Consider the following 12,792-nt stretch of genomic DNA (forward strand, 5'->3'; position numbering starts at 1 on the left):
CAAATTTGAATATTTCTTGGAATGATAATGTAAATGCTGGTTGAATGGTGATACAAGTATGCTAGCTTGATCTGATTTCTAAATTCTCACACCTAGACTGTAACTATCTGTTCAAAGTCTGGTACCATCAAAAATTGTTAATAAATTTAGACACTGATTTTAAACGAAAGTTTTGTGGCTCCAATCGACAGATATTGCTGAAGTTAGATATTCTCTAGAATTTCAATGACTGGAAAGTTTTAACAGTATAGTGATCTAAGATATGTAAAATATAGACTGTAAGGAAATATTTTATCTCTTCAATGTCATGAGCCTTTATGTATTTTTGAGATCTTAGCCCTGCATAATTAGTGAAGTTATGACTCTCTGCGGTGTCTGTTTACAGTCGACAAAAAGAGACGTCCCTCCCAGATTGAGATGATGAAGGCAAACCTGAAGAAAATCGAGAAGACGGGAAGTGACAGCGAGGATGAAAAGGTAAAGTTGTCAGGGCTGATGTCGTTTGCTACAATAATTGTTTGTATTATCATAATCATGTATATTAAATATCTTGATATGTTAATAGTAAACATTTTGTGTACTAATTGTATTCAGAGCATACCATATATTAACAGAAATCAAATTAGATAATTATACCTGTAAACTAATAATAATATTAATAATCAAGATTTTTGTTTCAGCAATGATTTTTTTGCTGTTTGTCTTTTAAAAGAATTGTTTATATATCTTAATGTGTTTATATATCTTCTCAAAATTAGTTTGTCAGAGGTCAAGGTCACGGAATATACAGATTCATTAAATGTCTGGTTTACTGGAGTTGCTTTACACTTGTCTTCAACAAAAGTATTGTACAGTATCAGTTTTAACCTCTAGGACTGACTTTTTAAAATCTTTTTGTATGCTCACTGCTATAAATAGGTTTGGTTGCTATGGCGAAAGGCTACAAGAGTCATCAGTAATCGTAGCCAATCAGTAAACTAGTTTAAAAATTGTTTGATAAAGCACAATTACCCTGAATTATGAGGTTCAGACAAATATCACGTCTGAAGATGTCAAAAGTCATCATATAGATGTCATTGCCATATATAAAAGTTTCGACGAAGGTTATATCCTGTGAATGCTTTAGACCTGGCTTCAGACAAGTTTATCATGTGTAGAAGATTCAGTTCCTAGCCTTGAACCAGGAACCAGAGCAATATCACTACATGAAAGGTCACTGCCCTTGACCAGGGGCTAATATAGTCTGTTTTCTGCATTCAGTTTAAGGAATATGAACATTTTAAGGTTGATTTACAGAAAAAAAAAGAGAATAATTATTACTAATAATAACTAAGCACCATATTAAATCTCAGAATAAAACCATGGCACTCCCTTCCCCACTGTTTGTCAGTTTATCGTTTTGCTTGTCAAACTGAATGTTTTCTCAAATTAAAGCCGGGTAGCCAGACTTCCTCAAGGAGAGGCTCGTTATTAATTGATAAAGTGGAAAGAACTGCCTTTGAGAGTGTCAGCATGGCTCAGAAAAGGGCCTCTGTCGAATCATTGACGATAGAGCAGGCCACCTCTACCATGAAAATGACCAAAAGGGCCTCAGTTGAAACAGTTGAGGTAGAGCAGTCAAAGTTGAAAATAGGCAAGGGAAAGATACCAGCAGCTGAGGCAGAGGAAGAAACTGTCACTCTGAAAAAAGTTCCGAAACAAGAAGCAACATCGAAAAAAACTTCAGTTGGAGCTGAAGAGGATAGTGGGCCATCAGGTCCATTCCTCAAACCAAAAAGGTCCCTTATCCCTGGTGATGCTGAATCTCAAACTGGTCCATTCGTCAAGCTTAAAAAGTCCTCTATTAGTAAACTGGAGCTGGAGGAAAAGACATCGGGCGACAAAGGTCAGAAGACGGATAAGAAGAAGAAGGAGTCCACTACGGAACAGGCCCAGCAGATGTTTGGTGTAACGCTGAAGGGAAGAAAAGGGAAGGACCAGGATGAAGGCATCGTAGACTTTGGTGTCCATCTCAAGAGCTTTGGAAAACATAAGGCATGTCTGAGACAGTGTAGAAATTGTCTGCCTCAATGAAGGGCAGATAACTGTCACGAGTAAGGGGCAGATAACTGTCGTTTAGAGGATGGCTAGTGGAGCATTGTTACAGCATTGTTGTTGATTTCTATATACCATACACCTGTTTGCATTGATGATTTATTTGGTTTTACACAAAGTTGTTTTGATGACATTCCTTTTTCTTTTAGGTCATCTTTGTTTGCTGATCAGTTGATCTTTGATCTTCTGTTTTTTTTACTTTTATTTTTAGTTGTTGTTACCATATTGGATTTTTGATTATTATGCAATGATATAGTTGTCATGGTTACCAAGAATCTTGACAACGCTATCTTTGCCTGTGGTTTTTGCCATTTCGAGAAAGTATGAAGATGCATGTTGATTTGGGAGATTCTTCCACAGCACTATTGGTATGTGTTACGCACATACTGTACACAGATTTGTAGTGTTATGTTATTACAGCACAAATCATTTTACTATTTCAAAATGGCGATGTATCAGCATGATGTTATACTATCTATTGCCCTTTATTGCACAATAGGTTGTTTGATCATATTGACTTACTCTACTGCCTGAGGATATTTACCCCGGTTCCTCCCAGCTTTTCATGTATACAATCAATGTATATGAAAGTTGTATGCCAAATCTTATGTTTCTTTTTATTGCATTTTTACCTGGCTCTAGGAAATTCTGTTAAAATGTTTTCATTAATTGATGATTTTTGAAATAATAAGTATTTTGTTCCTTCATCTTATTTTGTAGGAACAAAATTTTAACTTATAATTTTAAATTTCGCTTGTTATTTTTTGTTGAAAACAAAACTCAAATTTAACATGATCATTGAAGGCCAAACTTGACAAATTGCACAAGATTGGCCTGTCACTGAGTTTATTTTAATTTGCAATCCTTTGACCCTCCCCACCTCAATCCATTTCTCATGCTCAATGCTATATATTTCACATTCTCAGGGGATCAATACTTCCGTATTTTACTACCAAGATGAAAAGTCTGCGCTTCAAATGTTATGCCCTAAATCTTCCTTTGGGAGTACTTAGATTCTTATATAAAGGTATAGTTATAGACAGTTATACCCACTCTGTTTCTATTAGCATAACCCCTCTTTTTCTTTAAGGAATTTCTTTTTCTGTTAGGATTATCCATACTTTTCTTAATGATTCTCTGTTTAATTAACTCATTCACCTCTAAAATTTCATAATGAACTCTTCCAACCTTTGAATTGGAAGAGTTCAAGTGTGTCTTCAGGGGTGAATGAGTTAAGTATTTTCTATAAGAATTAATCTTTCATGACTTAGCTAACACTTTGTATTACCCACCGTTTTCACCATAAATATTACACAATTTTTATAAGGATTACCAACCTTTTTCTCCATTAATATTACACAATTTTTATAAAGATTACCCACCATTTTCTCCATAAATATTACACAATTTTTATAAGGATTTCCCACCTTTTCTCCATTAATATTACACCATTTATAATAAGGATTACCCATCTTTTTCTCCATTAATATTACACAATTTATTATAAGGATTACCAACCTTTTTCTCCGTTAATATTACGCCATTTTTTATCAGGATTACCAATCTTTTTTTCCGTTAAAAGCCCCCACCATTTTTTTTATAAGGATTACCCATCTTTTTCTCTGTTAAAACCCCCCACTATTTTTTATAAAGATTACCCATCTTTTTTTCCATTAATATTACACAATTATTTATAAGGATTACCCATCTTTTTCTCCGTGTTTTTAATATTACACAATTTTTTATTAGGATTACCTACCTTTTTTTCCGTTAATATTACGCCATTTTTTATCAGGATTACCAATCTTTTTCTCTGTTAAAAGCCCCCACCATTTTTTTATAAGGATTACACATCTTTTTCTCCGTTAAAACCCCCCACCATTTTTTATAAATATTACCCATCTTTTTCTCCATTAATATTACACAATTCTTTATAAGGATTATCCATCTTTTTCTCTGTTAAAAAATCCCACCATTTTTTTATAAAGATTACCCATCTTTTTCTCCGTTAATATTAAACCATTTTTATAAGTATTACCACCTTTTTCTCAATTAATCACACAGTTTTTTATAAGGATTTCCCATCTTTTCTCCATTAATATTACACAATTTTTTATAAGGATTTCCCATCTTTTCTCCATTAATATTACACAATTTTTATAAGGATTACCTACCTTTTTATTAGGATTATAGTTCCCACATTTTTCTCTATTATTATTTACCTGTTTTTTTGTTTATAATTACCCACAATATTACATATTAGGATTACCCATCCTTTTTAAAAATTACCCATGTTTTTTTTTTTTTAAATTACCCACACTTATTATATGAATTATACCCACACTTTTGCTATTAGTATTACCACATATTTAGGATTACCCGCAATTCTAATAGTTATTATATTAGGATTACTCTTTTTCTTATTAGAATTGCCCACACTTTTTTTTGTGTTAAAAATTTGTAATAGGAATTTTCACAATACTCTCATTAAGATTTTCCATGGTTCTTCTATAGAAATGTTTTGTAGTACCTTACTGGTGATAGCGGGTATGTATCCTCACACTGGGCCCAGACCCTCTAGGTGTATATTACCTTACTGGTGATAGCGGGTATCAATCCTAACACTGGGCCCAGACCCTCTAGGTTAGGACATTGCTGATTTACCTAGCTTTACGGGTATTGTATTACTCTATGTACAGAAAGACTCCAGTAGACGCCAGTCCATGGACAACCTTGATATCCCTCTCCCAGTGATGAAACCCAGCGTAGATAAACTTGAGGCTATGGAACAGCAGCGGCGCACATCAATGCAGCAGCGTAGGGCATCTCTCGTAGACTTAATCCCCGACTGGCCCACTCTACAGCACAGAGCGGCCAAACGAGAGGTAGACTATATAGGCTTGTAGAGCTGTAAGCCACAGTTATCTATAGGGTGTTCTCATCATTCTTGTACTATGCCTAAGACCTATCAAACTGATGCTTTATCTTCTTTGTAGAAATTTATACATGAATCATCTCATCAAATCCATTTATTTATAAAATGTTTTTTAATTTTTATTCACCTAAATCTGCAACTAATCAGATTCTGTGATGTCTGTCGACTATTGGTAATGTCTGTCAAAATTAACTGCATTATTGTTGTAATATATTTATATATACCTGAGGCACTTTCAAGGTAGTTGACAGCATGGGTGTCACTCCGTTTGTGGTAGTATCTGCAATAAATGTCAAAAATACAGTCATAGGACCATGATTGGCTGATCTGACATATTTTTTTGGTAATTTGTTACATAACAACAATGGAAAATGCAACCTCATTATGTAGAGAATGATTTGATAAAAATTAGAACTTAGAAATATAGCTGTTAAAAATATGGGAAAATAAAAATGGACATATTGCAAAATCAGAAAAAAATATAAATCCTGTAATAACATATGTCACAAAGTTCCTACAGGGAACAGAAAGAAACAGGTATCTTCCTGTTAGGAGGCAGGGCTGTCTAGTGGTAGGACGCCGGGCTGGTGACCAAAGGGTTACTGGTTCGAGTCACATCACAGCATTGTGTTGTATCTTTTGAACAAGATACTTTTCTCTGCTTGTTCCAGTCTACTCAGCTGTAAATGAGTATGTGGTTGGGAAGTGCTAGAATTGTTGAATGCTAGCTGTGAGTGCCGAAATGACAGCACTGGCTGTATGCTCCTCAGGGAGTTGAGAACGATATTGGCTGGTTGGTTGCAAAGGCTCTATAACTACGGATAATAATTTGTGAACCTCTTTGGAACGACCTACGAACTTTGTTGTAATAAATAGGTATATAAGAACCTTGAATTATCAATATTATTATTATAACAAAATAGGTATCTTCCTGTTATCCAATATGGAAGTGACATAAGGGTGAGGCCTATTTAGTGCTTCTTGTGATAATTTTGCAATAATGCCAGAGGATTATAATTAAGCAATTAATGTTTTAGCAAATGTTGTTATGGTCCTATAACACTCATTGCTATTGATGACAAACTTAATAAAGCCAGGCAGTGCTTTATGTAATAGTGATAGGACTTTATGTGTAAGTTTGTCTGCAATAGAAATGGGTGTTATAGGACCATAACAATATTTGCTAAAATATTCATTATTTATATTTACATTTTGATAGAGGAGTTACACTTTATTTAGTTATTTCGAACAGTTCTCTTAACAGCAAATTAAGTATTGACAACAATGAAATTGATGACGCCACAATAGAGATTGATGACGTCACAATAGAGATTGATGACGTTACATTAGCGAATGTTGTTATAGTCTCATAACAGCATTTGCCTTCTCAATACATTTCAATGGAAGGATGAAGAGCAAATGTAAATATAATTATTTTGGACATAGCATTAAAAATAAAGTTCTACACTCTGGTTACTGTCAACTACCTTGCTACTACATCAGTGTATCTATATCATACCTACTCTATACTGCTCACTTTACAGGCTTTCAATTTGGTTCTTTTCACTTGATTTTATCTGTATTTTATTAATTTAGTTGATTTCTTGATTTTAAACTAATTTTATATTTCATTAATTCTAACATAAATTTTTATAATATTCCTGTATGATCTAATATTAATAAATAACAAACCACTGACATTGGTCAATTTTAGAAAATTTAAATTCCAACTCTAACAATTTCAACCAAACATTTAAAATCCAACAGTGACCATTGGCTGTACCCATCACATTTATGTCCATTGTTTTCATTATATTAAAAAACCACCTGTGTTCAGTACTCTGGTAATGGTATTTTGCACTTAAGCGTGATTACTATGGAAATTCACCAGTATACTGACACAGAGTTGGATTTAAAGGCAGAGTTTAACTTATTCACCCCTGAAGATGCATTTGAACCCTTCCAATTCAAAGGTTGGAATAGTTTATTATGAAATTTCAGAGGGTGAATGAGTTAATGCAATAAAATAACTGTAAGTTTTAAACTAATCATGTTAGTTATGTATCTCTCTGTCGTCTGGTACTCTTGGCAAATTGAAAGATATTAAAAGCATGATATTTATATGTTGTATTAACAAGTTGATACTCTTAATGAACATGTCAACACTTGTCTGTATATATATATACATCGATCATGACATCAGAGATTCACCCTCACGGGCAAAAACCCAACAGCTTCAATAGTATACCAACCAATCATAATAACCCTAGCGTCCAGCTCCACTCCAGGTAGACAAACACCTCCCACTCCTGCGCTAGCTCCCACCCAACATGATTATCTCCCCTTGTGCACAACTTTCCGAAAAATGTAGTACATATATAGAAACTATTATCAAATGTATGCACAAAATATCGACCGGTATGAGCACTTCCCAGCATCCTACATGCACATATGTCCAGTGGTGTGTGTGACCGTCCTGTGTTTAATGTTATGTGGCCAAAGCTGTTTACAAGTATAAGATATATATCACTTGCCACTTTGCTTTGATTGCTTATGAAGTTGATGTTCACCAAGTCTTGTGATGAAAAGTCATCACTGCACATACAAATATACATATGGTTGACAAAGATCTTGTCTTTGTTGCCAGAGTACTTGCGACAAGTCATCCATCCTAGGAGGTTTCCTGTTCTGCTTGACTGTAAATGAAATTTCATAATGAACTATTTCTACCTTTGAATTGGAAGAGTTCAAATGTGTCTTCAGGGGTGAATGAGTTAAAGAAGAATCAAAAGTTTAAAGAAAAATCTGATTATCAACATTTCATTGGATCAAGTATCTGGAAATAAAATAATCCAGAAAAAGAAAAAGGTACCAGTAATATTCATTTGATTTTAATAAGTTAGGGTAACGGATGCCTTGTCACTAGTACTGCGTCACTTTGATATTGTGATGTACCTATATTCTTATACACACACACAGAGCCTTGGTCAGGTTGTTGAGGAGATTAAGAAACCAACCCAAGATTTTCGATCTATGCAACTGAAACGCCGGGTAAGTAAGGCACTCTTGGTGATGTAAATAACATCCCATGACCGTCTTAAAACATAATAAAATCTTAACTCAAGGACCCCAGATCAGCTTGTGTCTTGACAGTTGGGTTTTTTAAATTTTCATTTTCTTTTTTTCATTTTTGGAAGTTTAAAAAGCTGAAAACTCAGCACTTCAAAAAAGGTAGAACCTTTAACATTTGATCATTTGATGGTATCTATTATCTTCCCTGTTCTTGGCTTGTCTTTGTTCAAATTAGTTTTTTCTCCTAAATTTTAATCCAATTGTAATGACACACACAATTGCTGACTGTGACAATGACACCGTGATGCATTATGTTATCTAATTAAATCTCCAATCCCTATATCTTTACTATAAAGGAAACCCATAGAGACCAAGCATCTGAATGAATGAGATGAAAACAAAATAGCACTTGTTGCATCTAAGATGTATGCCCTTTACGTCTGCACCTGTCAATAATGTGACTTGGTCAAGAACAAGCATTTGAAGCCCATACACATCCCATAATGATAACATATGCAGAATGTTTCCTGACCTCTGAAGACCACGTTTACGAAAATCGCCCTTGACCTTGTCTAATCACGCACTCGAACATGACCTCTCAAGGTCATACCTGTGATACAAATCTTAAAACTATCCTTGACCTTGTCTAATCATGCACCGATGGATTTGGGTCCATTAAGTCTCACATTTGTATGACCTTGATTATTCTTATTATGCACATTGCAATATTTACCGGAATGTCAAATATTATATGATCATGACCTTATATTCAGATAGCTGTTTGACCTTCAAATATGAAATTATACAACTAGTTGTAAGGACATAGTGATTGATTATCATTTATTGACAGTTATGTCTTGTATCAAACTAAGTACACTGATGCTGCATTGCCTTTTCATAAACAGAACAAGGGAATAGGAAAATTTCTGAATTGAAGGTATTGATACTCTAGATATTAACAACAATAAACTTACAAATTTGAAATAAGCATTTTGGGATATTTAGCTGAGCTTATGCCGTGGTACGGCTTCCGTCCGTCCAATGTTTTAGTTTAAACAAATTTTCTGAATAACCAAGAGGCCTAGAGTGATGATATTTGACCAGTAGCATGCTGGAATGAAGGGATATCAACTGTGTACAGATGAATGACCTTCACCCATTTTCAAGGTCACAGGGGTCAAATATGCTAAAATCTTTAAACAAATTCTTTTTCATAACTAGAAGATCCAGGATGATGATATTTGGCCAGTGACATGGTGGGATAAAGGACTACAAAGTTTGTTCAGATGAATGACCTTGACTTATATTCAAGGTCAGAAGACTCCAATATGATAAACTAAGGAATGGACTAGGGTCGTGATGATATTTGGCCAGTAGCATGCTTGGTTGAAGGCTAAGAATTTGTTCAAGTAAATCACTTCCACCCATATTAAAGGTCACAAGGGACAAATGAGTTGATTAACTTTAAAACAACTTCTTCTAAATAACCAAAAAGCATAGGGTGATGATATTTTGCCATACACATGCTGAAATGGAGGGCTATAAAGGTGTTTAACTTAATGATCTTGTTAGACTTTCAAGGTCACAGAGGTAAAATGTGTTTAAATCTTTTGATAGGTTCTTTTGAATGACCTTTAAGCTTTATTATAGTTCACTTTTAAAATTACAAGTGCGAGATTAATACCAGGTGAGAGATGCAGGTCGATTGGGCCACTTGCTCGATTCTGTAATTTTTTTAAAGGAAATGCTGCTATTAGTGTATTGAGTGAAAGACAAGTCTTAACCCTTTCAACACTGTAAACCATAATGGACTCATCCATATCCATGCATGGTAGAGTCTACTAAAGTTACATAGGGGTGAAAGGGTTAAGTTATATGTTTAAATCAGAGGATTATTAGTCAGCAATGTTCTAACTCTTACTCATGATGAACGGATTCAGTGTAAAACAAGCCCTTTTCACAGGATAAAGGATTATTCAAAGATAAAAGAAGACAACTAGTCAGATAATTGTTAAGGACACTTTTTGTGTAAGCTGTTCTGAATCATACTGAACATGAGGAAAAGGATATTTGTAATACAGATTACTGTCAATGACTTAATGATGTAGAAACTCACACTTCACAGCACTCTTAACCCAAAATCACCTATCTCACCCGCATGATGGGTAAGTACACTTAGAATTGAATGATCTGTGTTTTCTCTTACCGGTTCCATTATAAGCCCACAATTAAAGCAGTAAGTATATTCTTTATCTACAAACAGTGGTCTTAATACATATGTTGTATCACTTTTTTTGAAGAAAGCAAAAAAGCACAGAACTGACAACAGCAACTTTAACGTGAATGATTATTAATGATGTTTCGCCGTAAAATATTTAACATGGGAAATGTATATTTCCTAGTTGTTTAACAAAGATTACTTATCATTTTATGAAAATAGCACCTCTTATCCTTCTGTCATCAGTTAAAAAAGTAAAGAGTAGATAAATTACATTTCTGGAAATAATTCATAAAAGTATTTCACATTCAGGTTGAAATTAAGATTGATAAACAAAAAAAGGTCTCTATTACATTTTTGGAAATAATTCATAAAATTAATCGGGAGATTTTCGGATTAATTTTTTCATGTTCAATTGGAAATAAAGATTGATTAACAAAAAAGGTCTACACATGCATTGTATATGCATATATGTTGTATATATATCTACCTTTGGAAGAAAATCAGTGTTAGCGCTTTGCTGTCATTTAAGTTCTCAGATATCCCCTAGTGTTCCAGTGCCATGTAAAACGAGAAGGGTTGCTCCTCCTCTGTGATGGGTGAACAATTATGAGAACATAACTTACCAAGTCCTAAATTTCACATTTATCATGAGGTTAGCCAAAATGTACGAAAACAAAGACGTAGGACAGGTACATGTTTATCATATAGGGTACGTATGTATAGCTAGGAGTGTTTTGACCAACTGTTCCAGTTTTCACTTCCTTATCATGACAGAATAGATTTCAAAGCGATCAACAGGCATAAATTTTCCAGATATTAACAAATAATTTATAGCATAAAGTTGCCTGGATAAGGCATATATTCTTATATGCATGACATATGACTTGGCAAAGTTTTAAAAAATGACATGGCAAAAGTTTCCCAAAACTCAACAGGGCGAATATTTGTCAAACTGTATTTATAGGCATAGCCATTCCCAAGCTAACATGGCATAATGTTGACAGAATTAATGATGTATGCAAAACAACAAATCCATTCCACTCTCTATCACACAGGCACCGTCAATCTCGCACATGCACCGCTTGTGAAGATTCCACAGGATTGTCACGTGAACATTGCATGAATGCATGCTTGCATGCAGCTGAGATGTGAATTTATGCAGATTTTCTGCAAGGTATATGATAACACAGTACATTTTCTGCTAACAGAAATGTTTGCAAGATTTATTTATAAAATTTCAAAGAAGCAGCTTTTAGATTACATAATCCTGCAGACATTTAACCAATTGGTACTTTGAAGTAGAAATATGAAAACTGACAAATTAAATACTTAATACTCTCAGGTACCTGGATGTGGCATTTGTAGGACATTTACTGTGTTGTTTAGCATTTTTAATGTCAAATAAAAAATTAACTTTTTTTTTTTTTTTTTTTATTACAATAAAAACATTTTACAATCACCACTGAAGACACATTTGAACTTTTTCAATTCAAGGATTGGAATAGCTCATTATGAAATTTCAGGGGTGAATGAATTAATGAAAATTTAAGGTTTGTACTTTTTGATTTTACTGTTTCATAAATTAAAATGATGTCATGGTGATGCATTAACAAGTTGAATTTCCTTCAAATTCTCTCAGATTGTTTTCATTGGATTGCCTCCCTTTAAATTTGAAAATTAAAAAATGTACAAAAAATGCATCGGACCATTGGATATCAAAAATGATGAAACAAATTTTCTTAGTATTGTAAACAACACTAAAATATATTTGACATTAAAATGATTGCATATATGCATATAAATTGACTATATATACTTCTTCCTTTTGCTTCAAGCTAGTGTCTACATATATACAGCTGATATCTATAGTCATTTCTGTACTTCATATGCATAATTCATGCTAGATCTTTTCATTATGGTAATGTCATTTTGCATTATCTAAATAATATATTTGAATCGGCATAGTTTCCTATCTGTTCTTGATGATTGTATATATATTTATCTACATTTTTTAAATCCATGTCTCCAGATAATTTATAGGACCATTGTTGAAAGACATGCTTTTTCACTCTCTTCTCTGGATGTCTGTCATACCTCAAACAGAAAAGCTATTTTGACATGGTTTAAATTTACTATACACGTACTTTGTGTACAGCTCTTGGAGGCATGGTAGTCGAGTGGTAGGATGCAGGGCTCGTGACTGAAAGGTTGCAGGTTTGAGTCACATCACGGCACTGTGTTGTATCTTTGAACAAGATACTTTATTCCACTTGGTCAAGTCTACTCAGCTGTAAATGAGTACGTGGGTGGGCAGTGCTAGAATTGTTAAATGCTAGCTGTGAGTGCCGAAATGGCAGCACCGGCTGTTAGCTCCCCAGGGAGTTGAGAAAGATATTGGCTGGTTGCAAAGACCCTATAACCACGGATAATAATTTGTGAACCGCTTTGAGACGACCTACGAACTAGGTTG

General features: G+C 34.0%; 1 protein-coding gene across 19 annotated transcripts in view; it reads left to right on the top strand.

The window, feature by feature from the left end:
- Positions 1-12,792, top strand: part of LOC110445868 (twitchin-like) — a 191,456-nt gene that overhangs the window by 92,558 nt on the left and 86,106 nt on the right. For 14 of the 19 annotated variants that reach the window (XM_021490707.1, XM_021490699.1, XM_021490768.1 and 11 more), the window contains 2 exons: positions 386-477; positions 1,435-2,034. The exons of 1 other annotated variant lie outside the window; for it this stretch is intronic. In XM_021490707.1, the coding sequence (XP_021346382.1) occupies positions 386-477; positions 1,435-2,034 (692 nt within the window). Of the gene's footprint in view, positions 1-385; positions 478-1,434; positions 2,035-4,793; positions 4,980-12,792 lie in introns of all 19 variants that reach the window. 4 more of the 19 variants (XM_021490790.1, XM_021490810.1, XM_021490801.1 and 1 more) reach the window with 1 other exon arrangement.

The sequence above is a fragment of the Mizuhopecten yessoensis genome, unplaced genomic scaffold (assembly GCF_002113885.1).
Source record: "Mizuhopecten yessoensis strain PY_sf001 unplaced genomic scaffold, ASM211388v2 scaffold267, whole genome shotgun sequence".
Taxonomy (NCBI): domain Eukaryota; kingdom Metazoa; phylum Mollusca; class Bivalvia; order Pectinida; family Pectinidae; genus Mizuhopecten; species Mizuhopecten yessoensis.